Source organism: Chelmon rostratus, chromosome 22 (genome assembly GCF_017976325.1).
Source record: "Chelmon rostratus isolate fCheRos1 chromosome 22, fCheRos1.pri, whole genome shotgun sequence".
NCBI lineage: Eukaryota > Metazoa > Chordata > Actinopteri > Chaetodontiformes > Chaetodontidae > Chelmon > Chelmon rostratus.
The window spans coordinates 20,879,154-20,897,764 of NC_055679.1; the positions used below are offsets into that span (position 1 = coordinate 20,879,154).

At 42.6% G+C, this 18,611-nt stretch overlaps 1 protein-coding gene across 1 annotated transcript; it reads right to left on the reverse strand.

Moving 5' to 3' along the window:
- Nucleotides 1-278: 278 nt before the first annotated feature.
- LOC121626110 (coiled-coil domain-containing protein 136-like) lies at nucleotides 279-16,977 on the reverse strand. The gene is made up of 10 exons (XM_041964469.1): nucleotides 16,829-16,977; nucleotides 8,566-8,715; nucleotides 8,387-8,480; nucleotides 7,294-7,483; nucleotides 5,972-6,046; nucleotides 5,600-5,899; nucleotides 4,640-4,754; nucleotides 4,179-4,413; nucleotides 3,036-3,170; nucleotides 279-383 (listed from the first exon to the last, which is right to left on the reverse strand). The coding sequence occupies exons 1-10, from the start codon at nucleotides 16,975-16,977 to the stop codon at nucleotides 279-281; spliced, it is 1,548 nt and encodes a 515-aa protein (XP_041820403.1).
- Nucleotides 16,978-18,611: the final 1,634 nt, after the last annotated feature.

An 18,611-nucleotide genomic window follows, 5' to 3' on the forward strand; every position in this document is an offset into this window, starting at 1 on the left:
GACCCAGAGGAACAGGAACAGTTCCAGAGAGCAGCTGATTAACAGATCAGATTTTATCCAGGTTCAACTGTCCGAAACAATCTGACCAATCACAGCCACTTCGCTCTGTGATTGGTGGCACTTTTGCTTTCAGACGTGGTTGGACAACACATCGTATGAACCATTTCTTTTCAAGCACAGTTATCTCGAATGTAACCCCACGATTCAGCCACTCTCGGATGCTAAAAGAGGAAGAGCGTCTGGTAGAGAAAGAAGGGCGTGGCCATACCTGGTCCTCACTAGGACGCCAGCTCCTCCCACCAGCACCAAATCAAGGCCACTATTACAATCATTCCTATGAAGGGGATGGAGAGAACAGGGGGCTCTGACGGACGAGTGCAGTTCTGGGGAAAAGACAGAGGTAGGAGTGTAGGGGGCATGGAGAGAGGGGTGTGGTAAGAGAAAATAAAAGCATAAAATAATCAGAATAATAAAGTCAGAGGCGTGTCGGGAAGATAAGCGAGCGTGTAGCAAACAAAAACAGGAAAGAACAGATAAAATAATGGATAGAAAAAGAAAAGAGAAACAGGTTGATAGGCAGGCAGGTTGAGCATCAACATCCATCAAATTTACACAGAATTTGATTCAGTTCATCGTGTAAAGTTCATGTGAAACAAAGGCAGTCAGATAAAGCGTGACGATGGAGGAAAGGGAGGAAACAGAAAGAGCAGGCTGTTAGAGAATGATATCTGCGATGGTTAAAGACGAGATGGAGAGTTTTTGGTTGCAGTTTTTCACCTCCAGGGTTTAAAACATCGACATCTTTTCATTTATAGACCTGCCTGCACCCTGTGCTGCCTGTACTGACGGTAACAGTTAAAGGTTCAACCACGAGGTCAACTGCACCTACAGAGTACAAGAATGTAAGTGAATGATATGATGGAGAGGAGCAGAGGTGGGACCAAGTCATCGTTTACCATTCCCAAGTCAAGTCCCATGTCGGTTCTCAAACTATGACACTCGAGTCCAGAGTCAAGCTACAAGTCCCACCTCAAGGCCAGTCCCAAATCCCAAGTCAAACCTCGAGTGAAATCCCACATGAAGAAAGTGAAGCCCAGAGTCTCTCACATAAGCAAGTCCCTACCGAGTCTCGAATGTTGAGATTCAAGTACTAAATCACAACCAGTCTCAAGCCTTGATACCCAAATTACACAATCAAGTCCCAATTCAAGTCTCACACAGACAGGACCTATGTCCAGACTCAAGTGTTGACACTCAAGTACCAAGACGAGTCCTAAGTCACAGGCAAGTCTTAGGTCATGTCTCGAATCAGTATAATCAAGTAAAAAGTTCAGTCTGAGGCAGGCAGGTCCGTATGTAACCTCAAGTTCCAGGTCAAGTTCCAACCAAGATAGGTCAGCTTCATGTTTAGGCTCCAGTCTTGACATCCAAGTCCCAAGTCTAGTCTCAAGTTCCAAGTCAAGTCCCAAAAGTTCCAAAGTTTAGGTCAAAGTCAAGGCTGGCAAGTCTCAAGTTTAGTGTCAAGCTTTTACACTGAAGTCATAGGTCGAGTCTAAAGTTCCAATCACAAAGTCAAGTCTCAGACACTCGGGTCCCCAGTCTGGTCTGAGGTCTGGGGAGGGCATGTCATTGTTTATTCCATGGCTCTAGTCTGACTGAAGTCACAAGGTTTTAAAGTCAAAGCCAAGTTACAAGTCCTTTTAACACTGACCAGCACAGTCTGTCAATGAATTTGTGACTCTTGTCCACACCTGGAGAGGAGTGAAGTCAGGAAAACAGAATGCACCACCAGAACGCTTCACTGTGTTGAATAAACCTCTAGTTTAGACCGTCCCTGAAGGCTGTGTGGAGGAAGCGGTAAGTTGAGCAGAAGAAGAAACAAACAGATGACTGCTTGGACAAAAACAAACTGCCCAGAAGCGACAGATGTTCAGAAGAAGCTCACATCACGACGCTCAAACACCAGCAACATGAGCAGAGCTGCAGCTACTGCAAACCAGAAAGCACGATGACAGATGAGGCATCCAGGAAGTGTTTCAGCCGAGCCGGCATCGACCCACATGCAAACAGCACAGACGGAGTTCATGGTGAAAATCATGAATTTAAAGTGAAACAGGTTTCAGTGTGTGTCGAGTTTTTCATGTGAACACTGTGTTGCACTTACCTTAAATATTTTTCAAGAATTTACAGATACCTGTTAATCATTAATGATCGACTAAATGCTGTTAAGAATTTTAACCGGTTAAAAATGTATAAAACGACAGTGTTCTGTATACCAGTTCTCTGGAGAACACATGTATCAAGTTTTACACCACAAGAGGGCGTACTTCACCTTTGCAGTTCAGAGAAACTACTGGAGCAACAAAGAAAGAAGAGGTCAGTGGGAAAAGGTGAGACAAGATGAAGAGGACAATAATCGTCCAGCATGAGAGCATTACAGCTGCACTACAACGCCAGTGTTGCACCACCTGAACCCTCAGCAGCTGACAGTTGCTGTTGGATCATCGTCCCAACAAATTGTCAAATGTTGGCGTTAGCTAGACGAGCAAAAACACAGAGGCTTTGCTTTAAGGTAAGAAAAGGACTTGATGTCTACAAAAACCAGGCTATCGTGTTAACCACAAAGCAGGACAAAGAAGGACGAGCTGAAGGCGCGGTGACTCTCAGCTGACAAGGTGACTGTTGGCCTGTGTTACATCACAGTCACCACACGCCACTACGTCGACAAACCAATCAGAGGTCCTGCTCAATGAGGCCATGCAGGTCAGGCACACAGCAGACAACCGAGTAGATGGATAAATCGTCAATGATTATTTGATTATTGATCGTTAACATGTTCAACTATCAGTTAAGAAAAAATGCATGAAATTTGCAACTCTACTCCAGATGTTTTCATCCTGAACTGCGCTGTGCAGGTGCTGTTACATGATGACCAGATGTTTTCACCTGTACCAAATTCAGGAATCACATGCAGGTGACTAGAGCATACTCCCCATATGACAAAGCACCTGGGCCGTTGACCTTTGGCCTCTCACCTGTGACTTCCTGCCCGCCAGTTTCTGTAGCTCGGCCTTGCAGCGCTGCAGCTCCTCCTCCAGCGCCATTCGCTCCCGCTGGCTGCTGTCGTACAGCTGCTGCAGCTCCACCAGTTCACCCTTCAAACCATCACACTAACAGCAAGAAAGCGGGGTTAAAGAGGGGCTAAACTGATCAATGAGGCCAATATATCAATTAATGTTAGTCAGCTGTGATTGGACCTGTATTATAGACCAGCCAAAGCAACATTAGCGTGTAGAAATGTCAAATGTGTGTTTGCAGCAGTTTAGAAACGGTGTTGTTGTTCCATGCTTTGTCCAGCAGAGAGCTCTGACAACTTTATTGTTCTTCATGAAGCTTCCAGAAAATGTATTTGATCCAGATGTTTACTGCTACTGTTATCTGAAATGTACACAAACAGTTCCTCTTTCTGATTATCAGAAAAGACATTAAAAAAGAAAATTGTCTGACAAACCGACTGGATCATTAAAACTATTTCAGTTTCACACTTTGGTCTTTAGAAAACGTTCTTTTAAAGGTTGTCATACAGCTGTGGCCAACAACATCTCTGGCAGGTTGTGTTATTTTATCGACAACACTGCAGGAGCTCCAGAGTCATGTTAAACTGAGGTGAAGTAATTCAGACTCATTTGTGGGATTAATCATGTCATAAAATATTTTCTGTAATCGCTTCCGAGGTAGCGACCTTGCTAACTGGGATTGGCGACATTGTAATAGAATAATGACCATAATGTTTGTCACATGTGAAGCTGTTTATACTCCACAGCTAATGCTAGCTTTGGTTTGTTTATGTTAAAATGTTAAAGATCAATATATTGAGAATATGGTTTTACATGTGAATCTCATTTTTAGAATAAAGAGGAAAAGGTTGAAGATTATTTGCTGATCAAACCTGCAGTGGTTCTGAAATGATGTCTTTATAAAAGCCAGCGTGAGCTTTAATCTACATCCCTGCCAGCGCCCCCTGAAAGCTGAAATGTTCTCTTCAAACTGAACTTCATGATTATTCTCAAGGGAAATTTGGTGTGTAGCCACACAGAACTGAGAACAAACAGCCGTCAACAGTGAAACACATGAAATAAATCAGCTCTGAGCTCTGACGCTGTTGAAGGATCTGATACCTCTCTCTGTACTTCATGAGCCATCTCCTCAGCTTGTGTCAGTTGGACCTTCAGGACGCCCTGCTCCGAGCTGCAGAACTTCTCCTGGACTGATGAAGAGTCCGGATCCTTCAGGGCTTGGTCCTGGTGGTCTGGACAGGACTGAGACAGGGTGATGTAAGAGTCGGCCTTCACCTGGTCATCCCGCTCACGTTTAGTGTCGCCCTCCTCCCTGACTGCCAGGTACACATCACACCTGTTCACCAGGAAAGCCGCAGCAGTCAGAGGAAGTCAGGTGTCGATGCTCGTATTCACTCAGTGCGTTTTAACACATTAGTTTCTATCACCTGCTGTTATCTTGTGCTGATTAAAACCGGTCTTTGACCTTTAACAGTGATTGACACACACAGTGTTGATCTCTGATCTCTGGCTGTTTGTGTTCTGTTGCAGCAGACTGATTGACAGCTGGTTGGATGACTCACCTGTCTTGCTGCTGCAGTTGCTCCACTTTGTTGCTCAGCTCTTTGTTGTCGCTGGTCAGAGTCTGACGCTGTTCTGTCAGAGAGACAAAGTCCTCCTTCAGCTGACTCACATCACCTGAACACACAAAGACAACAGCAGATAATAATAATAATTCAGTCGGTTTACTTTGCTTTCCCCCACACAGGTGATGAACCAGATACCTGAGAGTCCCCGTGACCCTACGCTTTCATTTTTAGATCACTTTGAAACACTCAGTTCTGATCCTTTTCTGCAAAAAACAGGTTTCTGCCTTCCTGACCTAACTGCGGTGCTACCAGAGTGGACCCACTGGAGCATCACACTGACCACAGTTTGCAAACAGTAAACCGCACTAAAAGCACACAACCTCCTCGTGTGTATTAAATAAACAAACTTTCAGCAGGAAAGTTTGCTAACTAGCTATTTAGCCTGCAGACTGCTAATGTCAGGTTGCTAACTAGCTATCTAACCTGCAGACTGCTAACATCAGGTTCCTAATACACTATCTAACCTGCTAATATCAGGTTGCTAAATAGCTATCTAGCCTGCAGACTGCTAATGTCAGGTTGCTAGCTAGCTATCTAGCCTTCAGACTGCTAACATCAGGTTGCTAACTAACTATCTAGTCTGCAGACTGCGAACATCAGGTTGCTAATTAGTTATCTAACCAGCTAACCGCTAAAATCAGGTTGCTAAATAGCTATCTAACCTGCAAATTGCTATCATCAGGTTGCTAATTAATTATCTAACCTGCTAGCTGCTAACAACGGGTTGGTAATTAGCTATCTAGCCTGCTAACAGCTAACATCAGGTTGCTATTTAGCCATCTAACCTGCAAACTGCTAGTATCAGGTTGCTAATTAGCAAGCTAGCCTGCTAACATCAGGTTGCTAATTGGCTATCTACCCCAGTCCAGTCCTGTATGAAACATGAGGAGTTACTGTGTGTGTGAGGGTCTTTCTTCTCGCTCTTCATGCTGATCTCGGCTCTCAGCGTCGTGATCTCCAGCTCGTACTCCTGCGCCGTGACGTGGAGGCGCTGCAGCTCTGCCCGCAGCCGACACAGCTCCTCCTGCAGGGAGGCGATGTCGTTCTCCCTCTCCGCCGCCGCCTCCTCGGCCGCCTGCTGCAGCATCAGCACCTCCTCCTGAGCCGAGCGGAGCTCCTCCCGCACCTCCTCCAGCTCACTCTCCTTCTCCTCCTCCAGACTGTCCATCTCCTCCTGGACCGACCGGAGCTGAGCTGCAGGAGGAGGAAGCAAAGTTTAAAAAGTACTTGTGTACTCTTGTACTGCGACAAACAGGATGTGTGTACCTTGCAGTCTCTGGATCTGCCTGGTGAAACTCTCGGCCTGATGGGCGCTCGCCAGGCGCTCGTCCTCTAACAGACCTGAGATCAGAGAAGAAGAAAAAGATGAGGCTGAAGACGTTTCTGTGTGATTCTAGAGCAGGGGTCGGCAACCTTTACCACTCAAAGAGCCATTTCGACCCGTTTCCCACAGTAAAGAAAACACTGGGAGCCACGAAACCCCTTTGACATTTTGAATATAATATATATTATAATAACACCGCATATAACTTTTTTTGCCTTTATACTACGTACAAACAAACGATAATGTGCTGCATTTATGAAATAGCTGAACGACTGCAGAGAAAACGTGATGACGTTTCTGCATGCAACAAAAACATTTTGAACTCAGAATTAAAGACGTTGGGTTGAAGTTTACTTTCAAGTAAAATACTCAGTGTCTATTTGAGTCCTTCTTGTATTTCTGAAAAAAAAAAAAAAGCCATCCACTCTCTGTGTGCCGTCATCCTTTTACTGGCGCGTGCAGTCAGCTGTCAACCTGAATAATAAAAGGACTATTTCACAGAACAATGAAAAAATAAGAATATATGCTAAATAATAGGCAATTAAAATATTAATCAAACGTGGTTAATGTGATTTCTGCTCCTGAACCTCAGCGCACAGCGTCTGCACATCAGCTCTGTGCGCCGTCACCTGCATCTGTCATCTGTGAGGCGTGCACGATGTCTGTTTCAAAACCAACAAACTAAAATAAAATACATTTTAATTAAATGCTCATTAATTATTTTCAAGAGCCGCATCAGAGAGATGAAAGAGCCACATGCGGCTCCGGAGCCGCAGGTTGCTGACCCCTGTTCTAGCGAAACATGTTTTAGCATTGATTAAAAAGTCTTTTTAATATAATTTTACTGCTGTAGATGTTTCAGCTTGAGCTCATTTGAACTACTTTATATCCTGTTGGCTGGTTTAATCTGCAGCGATGCATCATATTCTGTAAGATCATCATATGTTTGTCCTGTGAGAACCTCGTATCTCAGAAAAACAGCCTGTTTTCAGCTTAGTGACGATGCATTTTCAGCTGATCCAAGAGGCTTTTAAACAGTTTATTTAGCTGAAGAAGACATGAAGGAAAACTTCATCCTTCAGTTTATCACCAACATCTGGAGATACAAGCTTTTCACTGGACAGGAAGGAATGTGGAAAGTAAAGAGTAACTAAAGCTGTCAGCCAAAAGTAGTGGAGTAAAAAGTGGAGTACAGGAATAAAGTATGAAATACATGAGTACAGGTACTGGGGGTTTAGTGCAGTAATGCAGTAACTGTACTCACCCTGCAGCTCGAGGAAACTCTCCTCGTGTCTTTGGGAAACCTCTCTGGTCTCCTCCAGTTCCAGCAGCATCTGTAGCACCTGACCTCTCAGCTCCTCCAGCTCCTCCTCTTCATCCTTCCTTCCTCCTTCTCCTACTCGCTCCTCCTCTTCCTTCTCCTCAGTCACCTCCTTCTCTTCCTCTTGCTGGCCTTTCTCTCCGTCTCCCCCAGTCTCCTCCTTCTCCTCCAGGGACTGCCTCTCTTTGGCCGTCAGAGTTTCTGCCAACATGGTGGGCTTCTCCACCTTCGTCTCACACAGCTCGTCTTCACACACACAGAGAAACTGATTTAATAACGCTGAGAAGAGCATCAGCGGCTACAAAGCATCATCACACATCATCTTATTTTATCATTTGATGTTAAAGCTTCACAGCACACTGGCTCCATCTAGTGGTGAAGCAGGAGAAACACACCAGAGCTGCAACTCTTGGCTCATGTAAACATCATCATCACAAACACACAAACGCTGATTCATGGTGTTCAGTATTTCTACACTGGTATAAGAACTTTTACTAAAGTAACAGCAGTACTTCCTGCTCCACTGAGACATGAAATCTGTTAACAAACATCAGAATACTGATGATGATGGTCTGTAGCAGCTAATCTTTATTCCTTCACTGTTGTCTTTAAAATGTACAAATGTGTTCTGTTAAAGTAGATAAATGAATTCAGTTTGTATTTGATCAATAGGTTTATGAGCTGTGTCGTCTTTGTGTCGGCCATCCTCCCTAAAAAGTATTGTTGTCTTTGAGGAAAACAGCATGTTTTGATGTGAGTGAGCAGAATAAAATTTATTGGACACAGTTCAGTCCCTTCTGTTCCCCTGAAGGCCTTTATTGTGAAACAGGAAGTGTTGAGCTTCACTGACAGGAGCTCGACAGTGTCAAAGTGAAATCAATCAGAATAACCGAGTGTTTCTGTTAAAAGCAGAGTTATTAATGATCGTTTATATTATCCAGTTAAAGTTCAGATGGTTCATTTGAAGTAATCGCTGTTTGTTTCTGCAGCTCCAGCAGCTTTCATGTTATTCATGACCAACAGAAGCAGCAAATACTGAAATAGACTGACCGGATGGATCGAGGACCTCCTCGATGACGGGCGGCAAGCGGAGTCCGTCCATGTTTTCAGCTGATGGAGCAGAGACGCTGCTGCAGAGAGGAGGAGGATCAGAGCTCCACACTGAGCGGTGAGGAGGGGGGGGCGAGGCGGACGGAGCCCAGGAAGGCTCCTCACGCTCCGGGCGGGCTGAGCCGCAGCAGCCCCTCCATCCTGCTGGAGCTGGAGCAGAGGGGACGAGGTGAGGAGGTGAGGAGGGGGGAGAACAGACAGACAGAGAGCTGCGACACCTCCCCCGATGCTGCACCACACAGGACGATACTGATGCTGAACATAAAGGAGAAGAACTGATGACTGTGTTCTCACCACTTCATCACCCCGTAAATACTACATTACCCATGAGCCTCAGCTGCTGCTGCTACGGACAGTGATGGTAAAGTCAAAGGTTTCATCACTTTTCTCAGTTGTGACATGTGACAGAAGGTCAAGCTCTCTGATTGGATGTGTGTCAGTGAAATGCACCCTGGGAGTCGTAGTTGCCTCCTTCAGTTTGTGCGTCCTCTCTGATCAAAGATATTTTCAGTCGTTCTCCCTGAATGTTACACCTGAAACGACTCGTCTGACTCCCTGCAGATCTCCTGATGTGCGACCTCCTCATCGAGGTCTGGATGTTTGTCCGGTCGCTGCAGGTGACCTCAAACATGATGGAGAGACCTGGAAGCACCTGAACTCTTCTCTCAGTTCTCTCAGTGACTCTTCAATACTGACTGAAGATCGTTGGATTGAAATGATTTTAACAAACATTTAGTAAAGACAAGGTGAAGGTGTCTGAATACTTCCTGCGAAGTAAATCTGTGTTTAAATATCTGGAATGAGGAGGTGAGGCCTCCAGAGAAAACACATTTCTGACGAGTCACAATCTGCTGACTACAGAAACTCGTAGTATTAATACACACAAATGCTGAAGTATTCCTTTAAGCCAGTGGTGGAAAAGTACTAATACGACAGTCTGGAAATACTGTTCTACAAGTAAAAGTACTGCGTTCAACATCTTACTCCAGTAAAAGTACAAAAAGATTAGCATCAACACATACCAGAAGTAAAAGTACTCATGTGAATGGCTCATGTCAGAATATTAAATATTCTAATTATTGATGCTTTCATGTGTTCATCACTGCAACGATGCAGCAGCTGAAGCTGGAGCTCATTTTAATGACTTCATATGCTGCTGGGATCAATAAACTTTTATCTTAATCTATGATGACACATTTAGGCGTTGATTAGATTTTGTATTGATTATTTGTATATTATTATATATTACATTATGAATTATAATCTGATAAACACAGTGAGGTAACAACACTCTGAGACGTATTGCAGTAGCAGATGACAGAAATACTCAGGAGCTCGTACTTAAAGAGAGTAGTGGAGTAAATGTACTCAGTTACTGTGAAGCAGCTCAGTCAGCAGTAATCAGCTGATATCGGCAGCTCTCCTCCCTCTGAACGACCTTCCTGTGTTTGTCCTTTAATATAAATCATCTTCATCTTCCTGTCGCTGCTGCACATATCAACCACACACACACACACACACACACACACACACACTGCATGAATAATTACCTGGTGTACAGATGCAGCTGGTCTCTCGATGGCTTCAGTGTTTGCTGCAGACCTCTCCTCCTCCTCCTCCTCTTCCTCCTGTTGTCCTATATTTCCTCTTCAGCATCAGCTCGTCTCTCAGCGTGATGCAGAGCGACGTCACTTCATGCTACAGAGACACAGAGGCCCTGACATGAATCCTCAATGAGGCTGCGTGACGTCACGTGTTAACTGTTTGCTGGCAGCAGAACAGGTGCGCTCATCCTGCAGTCAGCTCAAACACCTGCAGCCGGCTAACGACCGGCTCATGAGCGAGCTGCAGCGCTAACGACCGGCTCATGAGCGAGCTGCAGCCGGCTAACGACCGGCTCATGAGTAAATAAGTAATAAAAAGAAATGAATGCATATAAATGCAGTCGTCTTATTAGTCCTGTACATGTGATGTAGATATATTTAAAATATAACACTGTTAGAGAGGAGATAACAGCAGGTGTTATCCGCCCACCTGTGTTAGCAGCATTCTGTATGTGCATGTATACGTTCACCTCAGCTTGAGCCCGACAGCGTTTGGTTTAAATCTGCTCATGAATATAAATGAAGGTCGTCACGTCCAGCCGTGAAGCCCGTCAGCAGCAGCTGCGTCTCTCTGCCTGAAACTACAGAAACAGCTGGTGATCAATCGACCGATCGATCAGTGACGCGCTTTTAACGACGGGCCGCAGAACAATATCTAAAATAAAATGTCAAAAGCAGGGCAGCGTTTACTTTAACTGTTACACCAAACCAAGAGTTAGATATGAAGTCATAGCTGTGAAAACCAGCAGCGCTACACGCTACATCATGTCTGATCAATCCCAGAAGCTAGCTAAACATACTGGGCTAACGTTGCTACACTGATATTTAGCCCTGGACTGTGACTCATATGTTAAACCTCTGGAATAAGAGAATAAAAAGCTTTATTTCTTTTACTTCTCCTGTTTTTAACCCGTTCCCCCTCAGAACATTTAGAAGGAACTTCAGTAACTTCACTGGCTAATGATTCCCAACACGTTAGCTGATCAACATTTAATGTTAGCATCAAGTTGAGCCCATGTCCTCTGACGTTCTTTCACACCTGGCTAATGCTAACATATGTTAGACCTTTTCTGAATGACTTTCTTACAGATGTTATAGCAGCGTTCCCGTTAGCTAAGGTAACGAAACTGTCTGGATAGATGGCTGATCAGCTTTTTAGCTAACAACACGCATGTAAATCAGACAGACTTTTTTCTCTATCTTGAGCTAGGCTTCTAGCTTCTAGTTTTGGTGCTAAGCTAATATGTTTTTTGTTTTTTATGCCTCTGTTTTATTTTGCTCATGTTTTTTCTTACCTCTTTTTTTCTTTCCTCTGGCTAACGAACTCTCTAAATTTCATTCGACCAGAGAATAATTTCATGGAAGATTGGTTTAAGTTGATTTAAGCATTAGTTGATGATGAATAATGAAGACATATCTTTGCATAAATCCTCTGATCTGCAGTCAGCTTCCAGCACATATAATCTCAGGTGTCTCAGCTGTCGTACAGCAGGTGTGATTTAACACCAGGTAACAAACACACTGCAGGACTTGATAAAAATGGAAATGCAGCAAACTCTCAACACCTCTCTCACTTCTTAGCAGTTGCTAGGCAACACAAATCCAGGCTAACGTTAAAGGCCCCATGATGAGAGGAAACAGAGAAGCACTGAGGACAGTCTGCCTTCAACTGCCAGCAAACAGTCACCTAACGAGGTTTCGAAACGTCTGACAGGCCGTTTAAAGGACACAGTCATTAACATGAAGCCTGTCATACCTCCAAACAGCCACAGGGGGCAGATTACTGAGAGTGAATTCATGACTTTCTATGTAAATCCATGTATATGCAGCAGATCATATTTTACATCCTCCTGATTTGAACTGTTCTGACAGAAGACGCAGCTTCCTGATTCATTTTGGTCTGAATTTAATAAACGGTGGAAACAAACATGGCCCGGTTACCTGCTGACGTGACAGAGACACCTGAGCTCTCCAGGAGAAATTTACAGCAGAAATCTGGTTACTGATCGTCTACCTGGTAATTAAGAACTATACAGGTAAACACGGTGACTGCGAGCATGTTAGCATGCTAATGTTAGCATTCAGCTCAAAGCCCAATGTATACTGTACAGGCTCCACCTGCTGTCTAACCAGGTTACCTACTGTTTAGCTTCTGTTTATATCAGTATATATTTATTACTACAGTATGAATGTATATGTATTCATTTATCTACAAGATGGTATGTCTTAGATTCACTGCTAACCACCGCTGACCTGAGAACAGCCTACAGAGCTGTCGACTCTCAGTCTGGTTAAAACAGACCTGAGGAACCAGAGTTTCAGCAGGTGTGTTTTAGTACTAAGGTGAGTTCAGGTACTTAATTCATTACAATCAGTGCTACTGTCAGTTAGCTGCACATAAAGCTAAGGGCGTAAGGGTTTATTATAACCCAGTCATGATTCCATGTGTCACTGATTGAATTACCTGTGAAGATTTTCTAAAACAGCTAAAAAAATGCACATTTATCTGAACTGCTACTGAAACAAGTAGACGATTAATTAATCGATCAATTCAACCGGTAATTGACAGCTCAAGTCATTTAACAAGCAAAAATACTAAAACATCCTCATCATCAGTTTCTAGTTTCTGTAACGTCTCTGATTTTCTGCTTTATATCACAGGAATCTGCAGACCTTTGAGTTTTGTTCAGTTATTGTGAACTGGATTCATGTAAAAATGGACGTGCAGTAAGAGTGGTCGGACTATCAGAGCTGTGTTGGTTTGTCTGTGCAGTGCTGCAGAGGCTGTTACATAAAGGCTTCAAACAGGCCAACGGAGACTTCTGGAATACTTGGAGAGAAACACTTAGCTTCACTTTGTTCTTCAGGCGTTACATAAGGAGACGAGTGTGAACAGATACTGCAGCAGTCAGAGTGATCCAGGTTCAGCTGAGGGCTAAACAGTTAAAAGTTATTAACTGTTATTAGTAACATCAAACCACCCACAAGCCGATTGGTGGACGACCTGCTCAGCTTCCAGAACCAGACCTGCCCCACTGGATAATATATGATACTATAAGATAACATACAACACTATAAGCTAACATACGATGCTATGAGCTAACATACAATGCTGAAAGATAACATACAACACTATAAGCTAACATATGACGCTATAAGCTAATGTACGACGCTATAAGCTAACGTACGACGCTGCTATAAATTCTCTGATTCCAGCTTCTTGAATGTTTGATATTTTGCATCATTTTGACAGTAAACTGAGTATTTTCAGGTTGTGGACAAAACGAGACATTTGAGGACGTCATCTTTGACTTTGACAAACACTGATTGACGTTTACTCACTAGCTGCAGCTCAAACAGCATATGATGAGTATTGTGTGTTTGTGTGCGTGTGTGTATGTGTGTGTGTGCGTGTGTGTGTGTGTGTGTGTGTGTGTGGCAGCTGATGTGACCTGGTTTCTTTGGGCTGCTGCTCACAGAGTTCATTAATAAAACATGGAGAGAAGCAGCGGAGGAGGACGAGAGAGGTTTAACTTCACTGCAGAGAGAGAGAGTTTTAATGAAGGGAGGATGTAGAGAACATCCTGAGAGACACAGGAGAGATTAATTACTGATGCGTCCCACAGAGGACCACAATGGACCAGAACTACAGGACACAGAGGTGATGAAGGGACGTTATTACTGTCACCATAGAAACAGAAATCTACCTGTGAATCAATCAGGTGAGAGCATCCTCTGAAAGCTCCAAAGAGACGAAACGTTGTGTTAATGTCATGACCCGTGCCATGCACGCCGGTTTTTGTTTAGTGTTCTCTTGTTGATCTTTTGCCTTGTTCCTTGTAAGTGTTCATTCTAGTGTTTTCTTAGTTCATGTTCGTTTCTCTGTTCAAGTCTGTGTATTCCTAATTGTCTTAGTCTATAGTCATGCCACGTTTTATGTAAGAGTTTTTGTATTGTCTTAGTCTCTACCCTTGCCCTGTCTTGTTTGTATTTTGTTAAGTTTCCCATTGTGTCTTGTCTTTGCCTGGTTTTGGTTACTTCCTGTTTTATTTTGAAGGGTCATGTTATGTGTCTTTGTGTTGCTTTACTTCCTGTGTTTTCCCTCCCGTGTGATTGTCTGATTGTTTTCACCTGTGTCTCATTAGTGTTCCTCCCTAGTGTATTTAAGTCCGTGTCTTCCCTTTGTCCTTGTCGGGTCGTCGTCTGAGATACCAAAGTCATAGTCCAAGTCTGTGTTATTGTTATAGTTCAAGCCATAGTCCATAGTAAGTGTTTGTCGTGTGATTTCTTTGTCTTGTCCGTGTCGTGCTTCAGGTAATTGTCTCCTTGGTTTGTCTTTGTCCTTTGGTTGCTACAGTCCCCGTAGGTTTGTTTCTTGTCTTTGTCCTAGTCCATGCCTTGTTTCATGTTAGCGTTCCTCAGTCTTTAATGTTTACCATAATCCCTCAGTGAGTGTTATTTTGTTGTGTTATCTTTGTTCTTGTCCGAGTCTCTGTTAATGTCTGTGTTAACCCTCGGTTTGTCAGCGTTCATGTCCGTGCTGTGTTCTCTGTGAGTTTTTCCTTTTTTTATAATTTGCATAGTCAAGCTTTGTTTTGTTTTCGCTAATTATAGCCGAACTTCAGTTCTTAGTTTGTTCCTTGGTTGTGTTTTATTTAATAGTGTTGTTTTCCTCCTTGTTTTCAGGAGTGAATTTTGTTTCTGCTGTTTTAAGTCCAAGTTCTTAGTTTCTTCCTCCGACAGGAGCGTTTTCTGTTCATTATTCTACTCATAGATAATTTGTTCATAGTCTTGTTTTTGGCTTCAGTTCTGTCCCGTTTTGTGTTAGCCAGTTGCTTATGTTGTCTTAGTCTTTCTCCTGCTCCAAAGTTTGCGTGATCTGTGTGTAGTCATTGTTTCCCTGTGTTGCCTTTGTTGTGTGTTTAGCCCTTAGAGTGTGTTAATTATATAGTTCCCATAGTTGTGTCTTTAGTTGTGATTAATAAACTTATTAATTTAAATCTAGTGCATCCCTTGGTTTGTCTGTGTTCATGTCCTTCCGTGTCGTGAGTGGTTTTCCTTGTCTTGTCTTCATGTCCTTGCCACGTTTCATGTTATCTAGTCTTGTCTTTACCATAGTCTACATCCCCTTTGTTTGTCTGCATCTGGGTTCAACCCTTAGTTTCCCCTCATAGTTCCCCCTAAGTCCCCCACTTCCTGGCAGTTAAATGTTAAACTTTCTTCGTGCCTCATTATATTTGAGTCTGAATGAAAACATTACTTTAGTCTGATGTCTGCTCATCTGTTTTTGGAGACTGATAATATTATAATTATGTTATAAAAATAGGCTTTTTTGATAAATTGTGTTTAATAAAGCTTTTAACTGAACTTCAGCTCCCCTTGTGATTTCTGTGGGAAACCTGTTGAAGTACTGTGGTGGTGATATTTCAATTTATTCCAACAACCATATAAAGTGCAGCTGTTTGTACTTTTTTTTTCAAATAAATTCCATTAAAACATTTTCTTCATGACAGTTGCTTCTGTTCTAACTTTTCAGTTCAAACAACAAACCTGTGAGATTTGTAGGATTGAGTGAATTTCCTGAACTGTTCATCTTTAAATCATCATCCTGTGTGTTGCAGGAGCTGTTTCTATGGTGATAACTGATGACACCAGTGTGATGATGTAGGTTATTAAATTATCGGTAACACTTTATTTTAAGGTTCACCTATTCACCATTAATTAGTTGCTTATTGACATGCAAATTAGTAACATATTGGCTCTTAATTAGTCATTAAGTACTAATTAATGCCTTGTTCTGCATGGCCTTATTATGCAACCAGTTAGCCATTAACTAAGAGTCTTCCCTCAATAACCTCAGAATTATTGCTTATTAGTACTAAGTAAGGAAGTTGTTGCATATGAATTACGATCTTAATATGCTTTGCTTAGTATGGACTTAATAAGGTGGTAGTACCCCAAGAATAATTATTCTCCCTTAATACCACTTGATGAATATGGTCTGTTCTTACATAAGAAAACACAAAACTACAAATATTAATAGTGTCCAAATAACTAAACTAATAATAAAAAAATAACTAATCAACTAAATTAAGTCTTTGTGACATAGAATATGTTCCCCATACTAAAGTGACATCTTGATCATTACTAATTCACTAATAGTTGAACACTTATTAACCAACACATGTTCCCTAAACTAAAGTTGCCTCCTCTTCACAATTTGTTAATATGTTATAGCACACAGCTACTGCAATAAACAAGTGATGGGTTACACCTTTGAAAAATGGGTTCCCTCTCATTCAGTCCTAGAATAACAAAGACAGCACAAGTACAAATACCTCATTTATTAAACCACTGGTTCAGGTTTTCCCAAGGCTGACAACAAATACTGCTTGACCAGGTAATCTTCCTGAAATTTCAAATGCTGACAACTGTATCAGTGTACAAAAATACAAAAGAAATTGAAATATAAAAAATATAAAACCTGCACAGCTCAACATGACTTGTCAAAGATTAGAACAGATGTACTGAACTGTACAAACATTGCACTTCAGCAGCCTAAACTTGCTCTATAATTCCGGCATTAGGTGACTGATTCCCCTGTGCACAAATATTTCACTATTCTAAAACAATCTAACAGACTTTTAACTGAACAAAGAAGCTCACTTAAGTCCTAATATTTCATCAACAAGGGAAGGAGTTGACCTGTGGCCTTCATGTCCTCTATAATGCTCTTCCTCTCAGAGGTTACGTGCGTTACACACCTCTTAGCAAAGGACTGCAGGGTCTCAGTTGCAGGATCATACTTCAGGGTGTTGAAGGTTACAGGATCCACAATGCTGAGCTCTGCAATTGCAGCAGTGATCTTGATGGTTCCCCGGTCCACGCCATTGATTCTGAAGGCTTCAGTCATGGTGCGGACTTTGCTTAAGCTTTTCAAGACTTTTTTATATCTGCTGATAACCTCAGCTGGCCCTTTCACTGAAAAATATATAAAACAAAAACAAAGAACACGAGAAATGAGCACAAACCACGGCTTAAGGTCAACTGAAATTGCTCAAACTGGTCACTTCTCTTTTGATAAAAGTATGAAGCATATTCTAGGAATTGAAGAATCTACTCATTTCTTGATATGATTTCATGCACAATATGTGGTTCAAAATCCAATACAAAAATGATACTCTGTAAGATCTGTTTAGTTGGTTAGTCTTATAGTTCTGAATTATGTTTAATTCTGAGAGACAAATCTTTTTAGCAATACATTTGATGTTGGATAATAATTAGTTTGAATGCTACAAAATAAAATGGAGCTTTATTCTGATGAAAGCCATATTTTTGACTTTAGACATTAAATTTTTACATATCATCAGATTTGTAGTATATTCAGAATCTAGAACTGAAGATCTGTATTTTTGCCTCATAATTACTTCAGGATATATTTATATCAGCTCTTCCAATGCTTTTATTAATACCTATTTTTCATGACCACTTGGTGCTAACAGGGCAGGTGGTTCAAGTTATGTCATTCTTACCTCGTACATGAGCTTTTCCAGGCACAACCACAGTTGCATATGCAGGTAGTTGTGTCCGACGTTTCTTACTCACTGTCCGAGGACTCACTGATGTCTGGAGAAGACAGGGGAATGGCATCATCTTCATCCATGTTGCCATCATCATCCTCGTTGTCGTCCTCCAAAGTAAATACTATAGGTTGAGCTTTGATCAAATAGAGGATAGATGAGACAAAGATCACATTATTAGGAAAATATATCACACCATACATTACAATTACATTATGTTTTGCAGATACAAGTTGCCCCCAAATCACTCACATGATCTCTTTGTGCGCTCTTGCTCAATATCCTTTATTATTTTTTCTTGCCATTGGATCCTGGCTTCTAGGAACTCCACTTTGGAAATTGATCCTTAAAAATAAGAGAGCAGGATACAAAAAAGATTATGATTTGACAGTATTAAAAGAGTGAGACAGAGAGAGAATGACATTCGTGCAACAAAGGTAGTGGACCATATGGTTCATATGGTTGATTCAGTACCTGGAGGTTGTGCTTCTCCTTGTAGGGCAGATCCGGGGAAAAGTTGATCTCCGGCACAACGATTGTGGCATCTGGAAATCTGTCCACAGCTGTTTGAACAGTCTTTTTCAGTTGTCTGATGACAGTGGGACGGCTCCGAGACCTCCCCAGCGGAGGGCGCCGTCGCAGGTGCAGGTGCAGGTGAGGGGACACGGCACTGTTGCGGCAGAAAGGTTGCTCTCTTTGCTGCTGATCGGGTCCTGAGACCAATGGGTGTCAGCCTCGTAGTCGAAGAAGGAGCAGCAGCACGAGGAGGAGGAGGAGGAGGAGAAGGAGGATGAGGAGGAGGGAGAGGAGGGCCGTTGGCGTCTTCCTCCTCATCAGGCAGGATCTCGAAATCGAGAGGTTGGACGCATGGATTATGCGTGTTGGCAGTGAAGGCTGGGGCTGTTGTCTGCGCCGTTGCCATGGAAACCGCTCCCTCACACTGCTGCTGCGGTGGCTGGTGTTGGGC